At 50.5% G+C, this 12,907-nt stretch overlaps 1 protein-coding gene across 5 annotated transcripts in view; it reads left to right on the top strand.

Annotated features, from left to right (window-relative positions):
* Window positions 1–466: 466 nt before the first annotated feature.
* MSI1 (musashi RNA binding protein 1) overlaps window positions 467–12,907 on the top strand; it is a 55,558-nt gene continuing 43,117 nt past the window's right edge. For 2 of the 5 annotated variants that reach the window (XM_083717560.1, XM_083717556.1), the window contains exons 1-4: window positions 1,009–1,215; window positions 1,766–1,806; window positions 2,375–2,456; window positions 2,579–2,663. In XM_083717560.1, coding sequence (XP_083573686.1) covers window positions 1,157–1,215; window positions 1,766–1,806; window positions 2,375–2,456; window positions 2,579–2,663 — 267 coding nt within the window. In that variant the 5' untranslated portion in view covers window positions 1,009–1,156. Of the gene's footprint in view, window positions 689–1,006; window positions 1,216–1,765; window positions 1,807–2,374; window positions 2,457–2,578; window positions 2,664–12,907 lie in introns of those variants that run through there. The other 3 variants (XM_083717558.1, XM_083717559.1, XM_083717557.1) reach the window with 3 other exon arrangements.

Here is a 12,907-nt window from a genome sequence, read left to right as displayed (position 1 = left end):
TGTGGAGATCACCCACCCAGAGGTGACTTGTGCCCTGGATCGAGATGGTTAAAAGTGGCAAAAGGAACTCCCCCACTTTTCCCCTCTCAAGGTCCGGCCCGCTTGGTCCAACGAGGTTCCGGACAGGACCACTTTCCGGGGAGGGGGGGATGCACTGCCCACTCATTCGCGGCTCCCCAAACCAAAATGGCACCTTCTCCCTCTCTCACCCCCCCCCTCAAAGGCACCACGTTCCCGTCCTTCCCGAGGCCCTCGCGCGAGAGAAGCTCCATCCCGCGCGCCTCTCTGAGGCGGGCCGAGCGAACGAAAAGGCCGCGCCTGAGGGGGCAACTTGGGCGCTGAGGCGGCCAGTAAGCTAGCCTAGCGGGCGAACCCCGCAGCTGCCCCACGAGCGAGCGAGCGAGCAGGCCGGCCGGCCGGCCACCCTACTCCTCCTCCTCTTCCCTCAAGCGCGCCGGTCCCCCGCCATGTCACATGCTGTTTATTGTTGCCGGCTAGATGGGCTTTAACCCTTTCCTGCGTGGGCTCCCCCGCTCCTGCCGCCAAGCTGGGCTCCAGCGGCGGGGCGAGCGAGGCATGAGGCGCCAGGTGGGCCCAGGCAGCGGAGGGAGGAGGGCGGCCCCGTCCTCCGCCCGGCGCCCTTGACCATGGACGCCGCCGCCGCCTCCTCCGTGGCCGCCTTCAGCAGGTAGAGCAGGACAAAAGCCCCGCCGGCATCCCCCGGCCTCCGGACCCCCCTGAGAGGCCAAGGTGGACCCGGCGCCGGCTCCCCGCCCGCCTTTGTTCCCCGGCGAGGCCTTCTCCCTCGCCGGCCCCGGGCGCCCTGAGTGCACAGCCGTATTGCGCGCCGCCTTTGCCGCCGCCCTGAGCGCGCTGCCCGGCGGCGGGCCGGCTTTTATGCTCACGCCGGCTGCCGCGGGTGGGAGGAGCCGGGCAGGTTGTCCCCGGCGCTGCTGCTGCTGCTGCCGCTGCCGTTGCCCGGCCTCCTCCTCCTCCTCCTCCTTCCCCATCATCATCTCCACCTCCTCCTCCTCCTCCCCGCCCGGCTGAGAGGGGTCGGGGGAGGGGGCAGCATGGCCTGGCCGTCCGGCCCCTTTTCCAACGCTCAGCTGCCCCGGGAGTGTGGCGCTGCGCCTCGCAGGGAGAAGAGGTCCGAATGGAGACAGAAGCCAGCCAGCCCGGCCTCGCCTCCCCGGACTCCCCCCACGACCCCTGGTACTCGGCCCGGCCCACCCTCGCCTCCGACGCTGCCTCCTCCTCCTGCTCCGACGCCGACGCTCTCGGCCGGCCGGCAGCCTCCCCGCCATGCCCGATTGCTGGCGGCGGCGGCGGCCGGGGCAGGCTCTCTCCTCTGCCTGGCTGCGGGGAGCCGCCAACATGGCCGATTCCCCCGCGCGCTCGCCTCCTCCATCCACGCCTCCGCCGAGCCGGGCAGCCCACTCGCGTCCGCCGCATCCCCGGGGCGCCCTGGCGCCGCTGCCGCCGCCCCGATCCACCATCCCGAGCGCTCTGGAGGCGGCGCACACACGCCCCCCCTTTTCCCCAACGCCACGCTCGCCGCCCGCCATGGACGGAGGAGTTCCGGGGGTCCCCCAGGCAGCCTCCCGTCCTCTCCCCATGCGCCCGCGCCTCCCTTGATCGGGGGGCTTTCCCTCCTCTCCGAATACGAAACGCTTAACTTTTATGGCCGTCTTCTTGCTCTCGCATGCTGATTTAAAACCCCGTGTCTCTCTCTCTTTTTGTGTTTTCTTCCCTCTCTCGTTAGCAAAATGTTCATCGGGGGATTGAGCTGGCAAACCACGCAAGGTGAGAGCAAGGCGGCGGTAGCGGCCCGGCGTGGGGAGTATTGGGGCGGATGGGGGGGTGTAGAGAGGGAGTTACTGGACCGGGGGCAGGGGGTCTTCTGGGTTCGGTTCTGGCCGAGCCGCACCTGCAACCCAAACTTTCCCAACTCCTCTGACGCCTTTTCTTCTGCCCCTCCCCAAATCTGCTCTGCGATGTACAGAACTTAGATGCGCCTTTTCATGGCGGGGGTGGGGGGGAGCGGGCTTCTCCCATGTGGGTCTTTGTGAATAGCTTTGGGTAAGGGGCGCTGTTCGGACTCGTTTGCAAGGGTCCCCCCCCCACTCCCTCTCTCCTTCTCTGTTGGGGGGGGAAGCTTCCCCTCGAGCATGCCCCTCTCCCTCTTCTCTCTCCACCTCCAAGTGTTGTAGGATCTACCCCACTCTTTGCCAGCAGAGGTCGAATAGCCCCCTCCCTCTTTTCTGTACGCTTTGGGGTGGGGAGGAAAGAGGCATCACCCGGGGACACCCCCCCCCCCAGTGCCACCACCTGCATAGGGGACCCATTTGTGTCCTTCTCTTGTGCTTTGCAGAAGGCTTGCGGGAGTATTTTAGCCAGTTTGGCGAGGTGAAAGAGTGCCTGGTCATGAGGGACCCACTGACAAAGCGATCCAGGTGAGATGCCCCCACCTCGCTCCCCCCCCACCCGAGATCCCTCCTGTACCAGATCCATTCTTTCTAACCAACTTCCTTTCCGTCTCTTTCTCTCTCCTTCCCACCTCCTCTCCCTGGTCCAGAGGATTCGGGTTTGTCACTTTCATAGACCAAGCTGGTGTGGACAAGGTACTGGCCCAATCTAGACACGAACTGGACTCCAAGACGGTGAGTCTCCTTCTCCCATCTCCAGAGCGCTCTGTGTGTGTGTGTATGTGTGTGTGTGCAATAGCCAGCGACCTATCAACTATTGACTAGAGCTATATTGATCCTGTCTGGCTATTGGGTTTTGAAGCAGTCAGTGAAACCAATGACTTCTCTAATTTGTGCAAGGACCTGATGTGTTTCTTGGCTTAGAGGTTGTGTTTTTCAAAACTTTTTAACTCAGCAAAGTTCTCTTTGCAGAACAGTTCTAGGGAGGTAATGAATTGAAAAGTATTGTACTGGGGCAGGCTGAATGCCTGTGTGATGCTGGTTGGATATTTTGGAGGAAAGTCCAATGCTTCAGTGGTGGGGTGAGGGCAGACCCTAGGCCTTTTGTCTGGCTTGGCCCATGGGGTGCTGCTGGAGCTTTTGCTGAACCTGAGATATCCTGAGGGATGCTTGATTTCTCCCTGAAGATTAGGCCTATTCTTTTGGATCTTGGTTAGGCATCAGAAAGTGACTGGGTTTTTTTGTTTTTGTTTTTTGAGAGGGGCTATTTTATTTGGATTTTGGATTTTCCACCTTGGCCTAACCCTTTCAAGCTGGATCTTCTTTCCCCAATATCTGGGGCCTGAGCAGTTGACTGGCAGATCCCCTTCTCACTTGCAAAATAAAAATAAAATTAAGCTCTTTTGGTCCGAGGTTGTGTGGAATGCCAGCTATGATGTCTCAGGGCTCCCTCCCCATTAATTCTGGGTATTGGAAGAAGATCGACACTGTGTCTGTTCAAGAGGGGGAGTCACTCTGCATATGGTCAGAGATACAGTTTTCAAACATTCAATGGATGTGGCCCTGGGGCTCATGTTCTGGGTCTCAAATGGAGACATGGCTTTACAACACAATGTTCTTTGCAGTAGTGAAGGCTTTTTTATTATAAGAAACTAGTAATTTTCCAAAATAACATATGCAGCAATAAATACATCTAAACAGCATAGCTATATATAGCGATGCATGATAATTTCAAATCCCAGGTGCAGGTGAGATTTCTAGAGTATATATCTCTTTTGCGTTTCTCTAACATTTAGGTCACCTTGGGGACTATTTTTAAAAGTAGCATCTCCTAACTCCTGTTACAAATCAGAATGAACCTTTCATGTGCATCTGTGTCTGTCTGGGCTGGGACTTGTCTCTCACCATCTTCCTGATTTAACGTAAGAAATAAAGCGATTCCAAAGTTGTTGAGCATTAGTCTGTTGCCTTCATGTTTCTGAGCAGCTTAAGGAGGCACGTTAGTTTCTCTGTGATTGCCAAGTCCCAAAGTTCAGTGGTGAACTTTGGTAAGTATCTGTTTTAAAGTGGGGGTCTTTTTGATGACCAACAGGTGTTTTGGGGACTTCTCTCTCTCTCTCTTGTGAAATTGGGGATCTTGTACACTTAATTTACCTAAATGTTTAAAGTTATCTCTTGTGTCCCTTTGCCGTTTGGTTGGGAGCGGTACCACCAGAAAACTGAGGTGGGAAGAGTATGTTTGGGGAATCTGCAACCTTTCACCTGGGAGTCACCCTACCCCCTTGGCAAATCCCCTCCTCCTAGGAACTACATAAATGACTTTCTGACATATTTCACCAATTGCCACCCTCCCCTCAAGCCTATTTGCATGTTCAGCAAGCAAGAAGACTTGCCCTGGGGTGTGTGCAGAGGAAAGTAGCAGGTCTGGAAGCAAAGAACTAGGAAGGGAGGGGGGTGGGCTATAGAAGTGATCAACAGCCAGCACAGCTGTTCCATTCCTATTCCCAACATATGGTGACTCTTTGGTTGTCTAATAACAGAGAGCTGAGTCCGGATCCAACTAGTGTCTTAGCCCAAATAGATTTGGGGCCCTGAGGTGGACAATCCGAATGAGAATACCCAAATCAAATTCCCTCCCTACTTTCCAAATTTGGATGTTCAGATTGGGTTTTCTACCTATAGGCCTTAAAATGACTGGACCCCAAATAGTTGGATTCCACCCCCCAATTTTGGGGGCCTAGATAGGGACTTAAAATGCTTGCTCAGCTAAAGATCTTTGTTCAAGTTGGCTAATAATAATATTATTATTAATAATAATTTTATTACTGTTTATATCCTACCCATCTGGCTGGTTTCCCCAGCCACTCTGGGCAGCTTCTAGCACATATAAAAACATAATAAAATGGCAAGCATTGAAAACTTCCTGATACGGGGCTGCCTTCAGATTACTTCTAAAAGTTGCGTAGTTCTTTATCTTTGATTTGAACCGTTGTCACCCAGAACTGGGTTGAGTGCTCTTTTGAACAGTTTGTGAGACCTGTAGTGCATCTTAGTATGGCATCATAGAAATGTAGAGTTAAAAGGGGACCCCTAGCATCATCTAGTCCAACCCCCTGCATTGCATGAGTCTTTTGCCCAGTGTCGGGCTTGAACCCAAAACTGTTGGTTTTCCACTCTTAGTTTTTCAGGGCGGGGGTTGGTGGTGTTTGTGTTCATACACATTTTGGTGTTGGATTGCAGTGGCTGGGAGTCTTTTCTTGAGGATACTTTTAAGTCATTTTTCCTGTGATTGAAATCTGATATATGGGGCTCAAGGTTAGAACTCTGCCTAGAGGAAACAACGTTCTCTCCCCCCCCCCCCCTTGCAGGGCATGACTTTTAAAGGAACAATTCTGCTCAAAACCCACAGAAACAAAGGGGAACCTATTCAGTCCCCCTTCATTTTGGGGCGAGGGGCTTACGAAAGAGAACTTTGCCAGCGGCTAATGTCACAGTGCGTGCCGTTTTAATCCAATTTCTGGTAGAGTTCAGTATCCAAGGTGAACAGAAGGCATTCCAAAGGGAAACCTTTCCTTGAGGCTGCCTGGGGGAGTTGCAGGAAAGTTGATCACTGCCCTCCTTTCTTCTGGGGATCGTCCTCTCTCTCCCGAATGCATGTGCCCTGTGTTCCTTAAAAGTGTAATGAAAGTTTATCCTGAAAGTTCGGCAGAAGTTTTCATTATTTTTTCTTTCTTTTTAACCCGTTAAAAAGACTTGATACAATGAAGCAGGCCACACAAGTTGTGCTGTGCTAAATGGGTTAGTCTTTCAAAAGTCTCTGTTAGTTTGGGAAGAGGATATGATGGTCTACTACTTGGAAGTAATCCTCACCTAAATCACTGAGGTTGCTGTAGGATTGGGTTGTAATAAAGCTAGTCCTATTGGGGTATGTATGCAGAGTAGGGTATTTCGGGGGGTGGCAGGCCATCTCCCCTCCCTCTAAACCAGCCTCCAACTGGGTGCCCTCCAGCTGTTCGGAACTACAACTCCCATCAGCCTTAGCTGACTGGTTGGGGCTGATGGGATTTGTATTCCAAAACAGCTGGAGGGCACTCGGTTGAGGAAAAGCCTGCCTCTGAACTTTGCTATGGTGCCTAATCAGCTAAGCCCATCCTGGATCTCTGTGGGAGCAGCAAGGTCACCCCACCCCTGAAAGAAAGGAGTGAGTGATGAATGAATATCCATGGCGGCTGGCCTAATCCTTGGGAACAGTTTCCTGGGGATACAAAGTGAGATGAAAGCTGTGGTCTCTGATCCCTATTCTTTTCTCTGCCTCCTCCGAACAGTGTGCTCTGTCTCTCCCTCTCCCTCTTGTCTCTTACAACCTTGCTGTGGGGCCTCCCCTTCGAGGTGGAGCGGTTGGGGGGAGGGGTTAAGTGAGCCGAGGGAGAGAACAGAAGGGGTCTCATGCTGTACGGATTGGGGTGTGTGTGTGGTTGGCCGGCTATTGAAATCTCCTGATGCGTCTGCTTTGCTGGGTTGAGGGGGAGGAGGGCGGGAATTGTGGGGAGCAATTTCAGTAGAGGATAGCCCTCTTTTAAAAAAATACCCACCCTCTTTTGTTTGGAGCTCAAACCCTTCTAAGCTATCTCTCCTCTTTCTCTGCCCTTCCACCCCACCTGGGTCAGCCAGTGTTTCAGGTCCTGAGATGGAAAATCTAAATGGCATTACTTACACACACACACACGCACGCACCCACCCACCCACCCACCCACCCACACTCTTAACATCTTCTGGGACATTCTCCTGCTCACACCCCATTGGAATGAATGGGAGTTGCAGGAGAGCACAGATTCCCGCCCCCATCAAATCTTTCCTAACGAGGCGTGTGCAGAATAATTTCACAGTATTTATTTAATTTTGCATTTATATCCCACCTTTTTCTCCAAAGAGCTAAAGTGTTGTAGATGGCTCTTTCCCCTCCTCATTTAATCCCCACAGCAACCCTGTGAGGTAGGATGGGCTGAGAGAATGTGACTGCCCCAAGGTCACCCAGCGAGCTTCATAGCTGAGTGGGGAATTAAACCCTTGTCTCCCAGGTCCTAGTCCAATACTCTTAACCACTATGCCACATGGGCTCTCCCATACTTTAATGGTGCCCTGAAACTGCCACCTTGCCTTGTTTTATCGCAAGTACAGCTCTGCTCCTTCCTTCCTTCCTTCCTCTTTTTTTTTTTTAAAAAAAAACCAACAAAGCACTTTTTCTGATATTAGACAAAGATAAGAGCAATCAAACTCCCCTCCTTTTTAAAATAAAAAGTCTGTTTGAAAACATTGTTCAAAACATGTGCACAGTCTTAGGTTGGTGCAAGTTTCCAGTGCTATTTATTTGTTAAGTGTATATTGTGTTATCTAACCCATCCTAATCCTGGTATTTAGGAAACATTGGAGTAGGGATGTAGCTCAGCAGCGGAGCATTTGTTTTGCACACAGAAGGTCCCAGATTCAACCCTCAACTCCTCCAGGTAGAGCTGGGAGAGAACCCTGCCTGAAGCCCTGAAGAGCCCCTGCCAGCCAGTGTAGACAGAACTGAGGTACATGGACCCCAAATGGTCTGACTTGGTATAAGGCCACTTCCTGTATCCCAAGGGCATCAGGTTGGCCAAGGCTGGTCTTCTGTGACTTGATAGTGGCTTTCTAGGGTCTCAGCCAGAGTTATTCCCATTTACCTCCTACCTGATCCTTTTTAAACTTGAAGTGCCCTGGGTTTTTCTACCATGTTCTGAACCCTCTTTGGGAAACCCTGGTCCAGACCTAAACAGCTGAGTTCATTGACCGCTTTCATGAGCTTATTAAGCTGTCCTTGTCCCAGTGTTAGAAACTCAGATATAGAAGCTATTTGGCAAATGGCATCTTAAACCTAGGTTGCAATAGCCACAATGGAATGTCTAGTCACCTTTTTTGCAGTGGCATTTATTATTATTATTATTAATTTCATTTCTGTAACGCTTTGTATTTTAAAGTAAAATTTTTTACAGCAGTTTACGACACATTAAAACATCAAATAAAACAAACTCAAGCTTCAAGGAAAATATTTCAGATCCTTCTCTAAGTGACATTTGGCTTTCCCCATATTTATTTACCTACTTAATTTATATAGCTGCCCCATAGCAGAAGTACTCTAGGGAGCTAGAGTGGTGTAGTCATGAAGCTCACAGTGTGACTTTGGTCCAGTCATAGCATCTTAACCTACCTCACAGGGTCATTGTAGGGATTAATTGAGGAGGGAGGGTGAACCATGTAGTCCTTGGAGAAAAAAGGTGGGATATAAAGGCAATAAATAAGCTATTCTGATTACCTACTTATGAAAGCTGGAGGGGCCAACCAGATGGAGATGTCAGTGGCCAACCTGGCACCCAGAGATTGCCATTTGATCACAGTTGGACGCGTGCCAGTCGCAAAACGTACCTGGCGCTTGGCTAGTTTCGAACACTGCTTATCCCCCAACCCATATTATTAGAAATGGAAGTGAAATAACGTCAAGAAATAGCAATACAGGTTTTTTTAAGCAGCATGGTCTGACTTTAGTGTTGTATTGTGTAATCATCTTATTAATCATAGAGCTTTCTCGTTGGCAAGGGAGTGCACTCTGTACATGCAGATGCCCTTGATTTCTGAGGCTCATAGTTCCTGATTAACTTTTTTGCACTATACCCTGTGAACTTATTTTTCACCGCTAGACCCTTGCTGACCCCCTTTCGACCCCTGGGTCTTTAATCACCCACTGCACAGTCCCATTGACCACTTTGGAGATCCTAGTCTGGGAGGTGTCTCCCGAGGTCCACATACACTTCCCATGTGACTTGATTACTCTCCAGTTGACTGGTTGGCAGCTTCCCATGTACAAATGGGATCCTGTTGAAAGGCAGAATTGGAACTCAAGTAGGTGAAGTAGGCGTTGCTCTCTGGTGATGAATCTGTTCCGGCTCATAAGAACGTAAGAAGAGGCTGCTGGATCAGGCCAGTGGCCCATCTGGTCCAGCATCCTGTTCTCACAGTGGCCAACCAGGTGCTTATGGGAAACCTGCAAGCAGGATTCAAGCACAAGAGCCGTCTCCCCTCCAGCAGTTTCCAGCAACGGGTATTCGGAAGCATTGCTGCCTCTGACTGTGAAGGCAGATTCCAGCCATCATGGCTAGTAGCCGTTGATAGCTTTATCCATTTGTCCAATCCTCTTATAAAGCTATCTAGGTTGGTGGCCACCACTGCCTCCTGTGGGAGGGAGTTCCATAGTTCCACTATGCATGAGGAAGTCCTTTGGTTTTTTCCTTGTCCTGAGTCTTCTAACATCCAGCTTCATTGGTTGTCCATAAGTTCTGAGGTTATGAGAGGGAGAAAAACCTTTTCTTTGTGCCATGTATCATATTGTAAACTTAAATCATGTCACCTCTTTCTCTAAACTAAAAAGTCCCAAACCCTGCAACCTTTCCTCAATGGTGTGTGTGTGTGTGACTCTATCCCCTTGATTGTTTTTTGTTGCCCCTTTCTGAACTTTGTCCAACTCTATAATCTCATTTTGGAGTTGAGTGAGCCGCAACTGTACACAGTATTCCAAATGCGGTTTCACCATTCAGCAAGCCCATTCAGTTTTCAGTGTGGCTGTGAAGTGATGAATGAGCCTGTGTGAACCAGCCCTGATGGCTGCTGGCCTCTGCATTTCCCCCTGCTCCCTAGGAGCCTGGAGTGATTTTGAGGTGGAAGAAACTTAAGTGCAATGTTTCCTCAATGGCCTTTATTTGTAAGCAACGTAGAAACACGCTGAGGTCTGTTTATGTGAATGCTAAGTCTTAATAGGTACCTTTGCTAGGCTGGAAGATAACCATTGCTGAGGGGGCAGGAGGAAAGTGGGGCATTTTGGATTCAGGGTGAAGCAATTTGCAGCATAGCTGGCACCGCAGGTCTTGCCGACGTGTCTTCTGTGGCTCCGCTTGGCTACGGTATCGCTTTGGCAATAGATAACCTCAGAAGATGATTCCAGCAAGTTAAATGTGGTTACACGGGCTTTAACGGTAATTACACAGTGTTTGGAGCGGTAGTAGGATTGCGAGGAAGCGGATCGTGCCCTTGGCTCCCGCTTGTAAGGTCACTAGTCCTCATGATTAGAAGTGAGAGCAAAGGGTATTGGTTCAGTAAAGTGCCTTTTTAAAAACCGTGCATACATATAGGGTTCTGGGGGTATTGAGAGTGCTTCACTTAGTTGCCCTTACAATAGCCTTGTCAGGTTGGAGAGTCTTATCCCCCACCCCGAGGGAAAAGCCAGACCAAAAATGCGTACTGTGGGGTGTTTTGCAGGGAGGATTGGTCAGAGGACGAAGAGTTAAGGACCTCATCCTGCCCTCCAGTCCTTTCCTGCAAGCAGGAACCCCACCCCCAAAATATTAGTAGCTTTATTTTTATTATTACATTTGTATCCCATCTTTTTCTCCAAGGAGGTCAAGGTGGCATAAACTATTCTCCCCCATGTCATTTGAGTCCCCACAACAACCCTGTGAGGTAGGTTAGGCTGAAAGGCTGTGACTAGCCCAAGGTCACCCAGTGAGCTTCACATGGCATGTGGATTTGAACCCTGGTCTCCCAGGTCCTAGACCCGCACTCTTAACCACTGCACCAGGCTGAAGGACGCTTGGGTGTGATGCCATTCCTCTCTGATGCCACCTAGTGGTGGAGGCATGACTTGCACCAGTGGCTTCCTGGCTCACATCTCCCCTTATGCACAGTTTTGGGTGCCCCGTCAGATGCAAGGGGAGAGGGCAGAAGTGCCCTCCTCCTGCCCTGTGGGTCTCTGCTGAGTGTCCACCTGGCTGGGTTGAGCTGCTTCAATGCACTTATTTCAGGAACTGTGGGCAGCCAGCCTCTGCTTTCAGTTCCCAGCTAAAGCAATGTACTGGCTGGCCTGTCATAGGAGGTTTATGGGGTTGGTTGTAAGGCTGCCTGAGATAATGTGTCCAAAAGAACTCCAGGCATGCTGGAACGCTGCTGCATACATATTAACAGCAATTATGATGATGATTAGGGTTGCTCTTAGCTGGGAGGTGAATAACTTCTCCCTCGGCCCTGGTTTGCATGGAGGTATTTTTTGGAGAAAGGAAGGAGAGGGAAGGAAGTTTGGCCAGCCTTGCAAATAAGTTATGAAAGTTACTAGCCTGCAAAAAAACAGTAACCAGGCTGGGCTTGTGGAGGAGGGGCTCCACTCCCCCCGTCCTGAACCTCATTGGTTTCTATGCTGGCCTGCCCACACATCTGCACAGGACATCATTCACTCACCTGCATGCAATTCCTTGTTGCCTGTGGCTACCAACTTGGTGCTTAATCTGATATAACCTTTATGTTTTAAATCTGACCTTCACTTTTCATAATCTGTTTGCAACTAAATGCCCAACTTAAATTTCTAGACTTTGCTGCAATCGGATCAGGTGACCCTGAGAAAGAGCTGAGCCAGTAGTAGCCAATATGGTTCCCCTCCAGATGTTGCTGGCTCTAAACCTCCCATTATTCCTGACCTTTGGCAATCCTGACTGGGGCTTGCGGGAGTAACTGTAGTCCAACAATGTCTGGAAGTGTTGGCTCTCACCGCGGGATGAAGACTGGGAACTCTCAGCACTGTTTCTGCCAAAGGCTTTAATGCGAAAAGTCAGGTTCAACAGGTACACCAGGTACATCAGAGGCATGGGGCTTCAAAAGGCTATCTGCACAGCAGCGTTTGAAATTCACCAGACTCCAGGCACATTTTGCACCTGGCTCTTGGCCACTTGCAACCAAGTGGAGATGCCCAGGCGCCAGGATGTCACCCGATGTCTCCACCATCTGGTGGTGCGTGCCTGGGGATCCTTGGATCTTGCCTGTTTTCATATGACAGCAATATATCCTGTAGAATTCTATCCATTACATTTTATCTGCACAATCAGAATGAATTTCAGGAACTAAAAAGTCATATTGAAAAGTACGACTTTTGAGCCATCTGGCCCCAAATTTGCAGCTAGGCATTCTGTTTTGGCGACTGTAACCTGGTTTAAGGAGCCATTTGATGCCTAGCTTATACAGTGGTACTTCGGGTTACGTAGGTTCAGGTTACAGACTTGGCTAACCCACAAATAGTACATCGGGTTAAGAACTTTGCTTCAGGATGAGATTAGAAATCACGCAGTGGCGGCGTGGCAGCAGCGGGAGGCCCCATTAGCTAAAGTGGTGCTTCAGGTTAAGAACAGTTTCAGGTTAAGAACGGACCTCCAGAACGGATTAAGTACTTAACCCGAGGTGCCACTGTATATCTGAGTTTCTAATACTGTATGCACAGCAAACATCCCACGTCCCGGGTCTGGGCAAACAAATGGGCACTCCTATGAGCAGGTCGGCTTTGCGAGGCATCTTCTTACTGGTGCTGACTCCAGCATATCCTTGGAGATGGGAGTGACATCAGGACTGGCATCTTTAAGTTGCCTCTCCAGGCGGGAGGGGCTGTTCAATGACAAGAGGCAGCACCAGGGATGGCTTCATTGCAGGTCGTTTTGGGCTTGGGATATCTAGCGTCTTGGAGGAAGAAGGTTCTTCCGTCAGCCGGCTTGGGCCCAAACTCCCTCTCTCTGCCCACTGGGCTCCTCCTCAGGGTCAGTCACCGACTGAGGTCCCTATCTATCCTCCACAAGTTTGCTAGGAGCCTCACAGTGAGTCATCCAGCTCCAGCTCCCCAATCTCTCCCCATTTGTCTTCCGCATCTGGCTGCCCTCTCCAAGGCATCTTTTGCAGCGGACTCATGACAGGAGGGAACTGTGCTGGCAGTCCTTGAGCCAGACAGATTCACGGAGGGCAAGTTTTGTGAACAGTTGTTAGCAGTGTCAGCTAATTAGAATCCCTGTGTTTATGAAACATACTTGTTTCATAAAAATTATATACTGCTTGATAGTTTAAAAACAGAATATTATGTGCACCTGTTAACAGTACCC

The sequence above is a fragment of the Podarcis gaigeae genome (assembly GCF_964106915.1).
Source record: "Podarcis gaigeae genome assembly, chromosome: 16".
NCBI lineage: Eukaryota > Metazoa > Chordata > Lepidosauria > Squamata > Lacertidae > Podarcis > Podarcis gaigeae.
The sequence above is the reverse complement of the archived record's forward strand: the minus strand, read 5'-3'. Positions and strand labels throughout refer to the sequence as shown.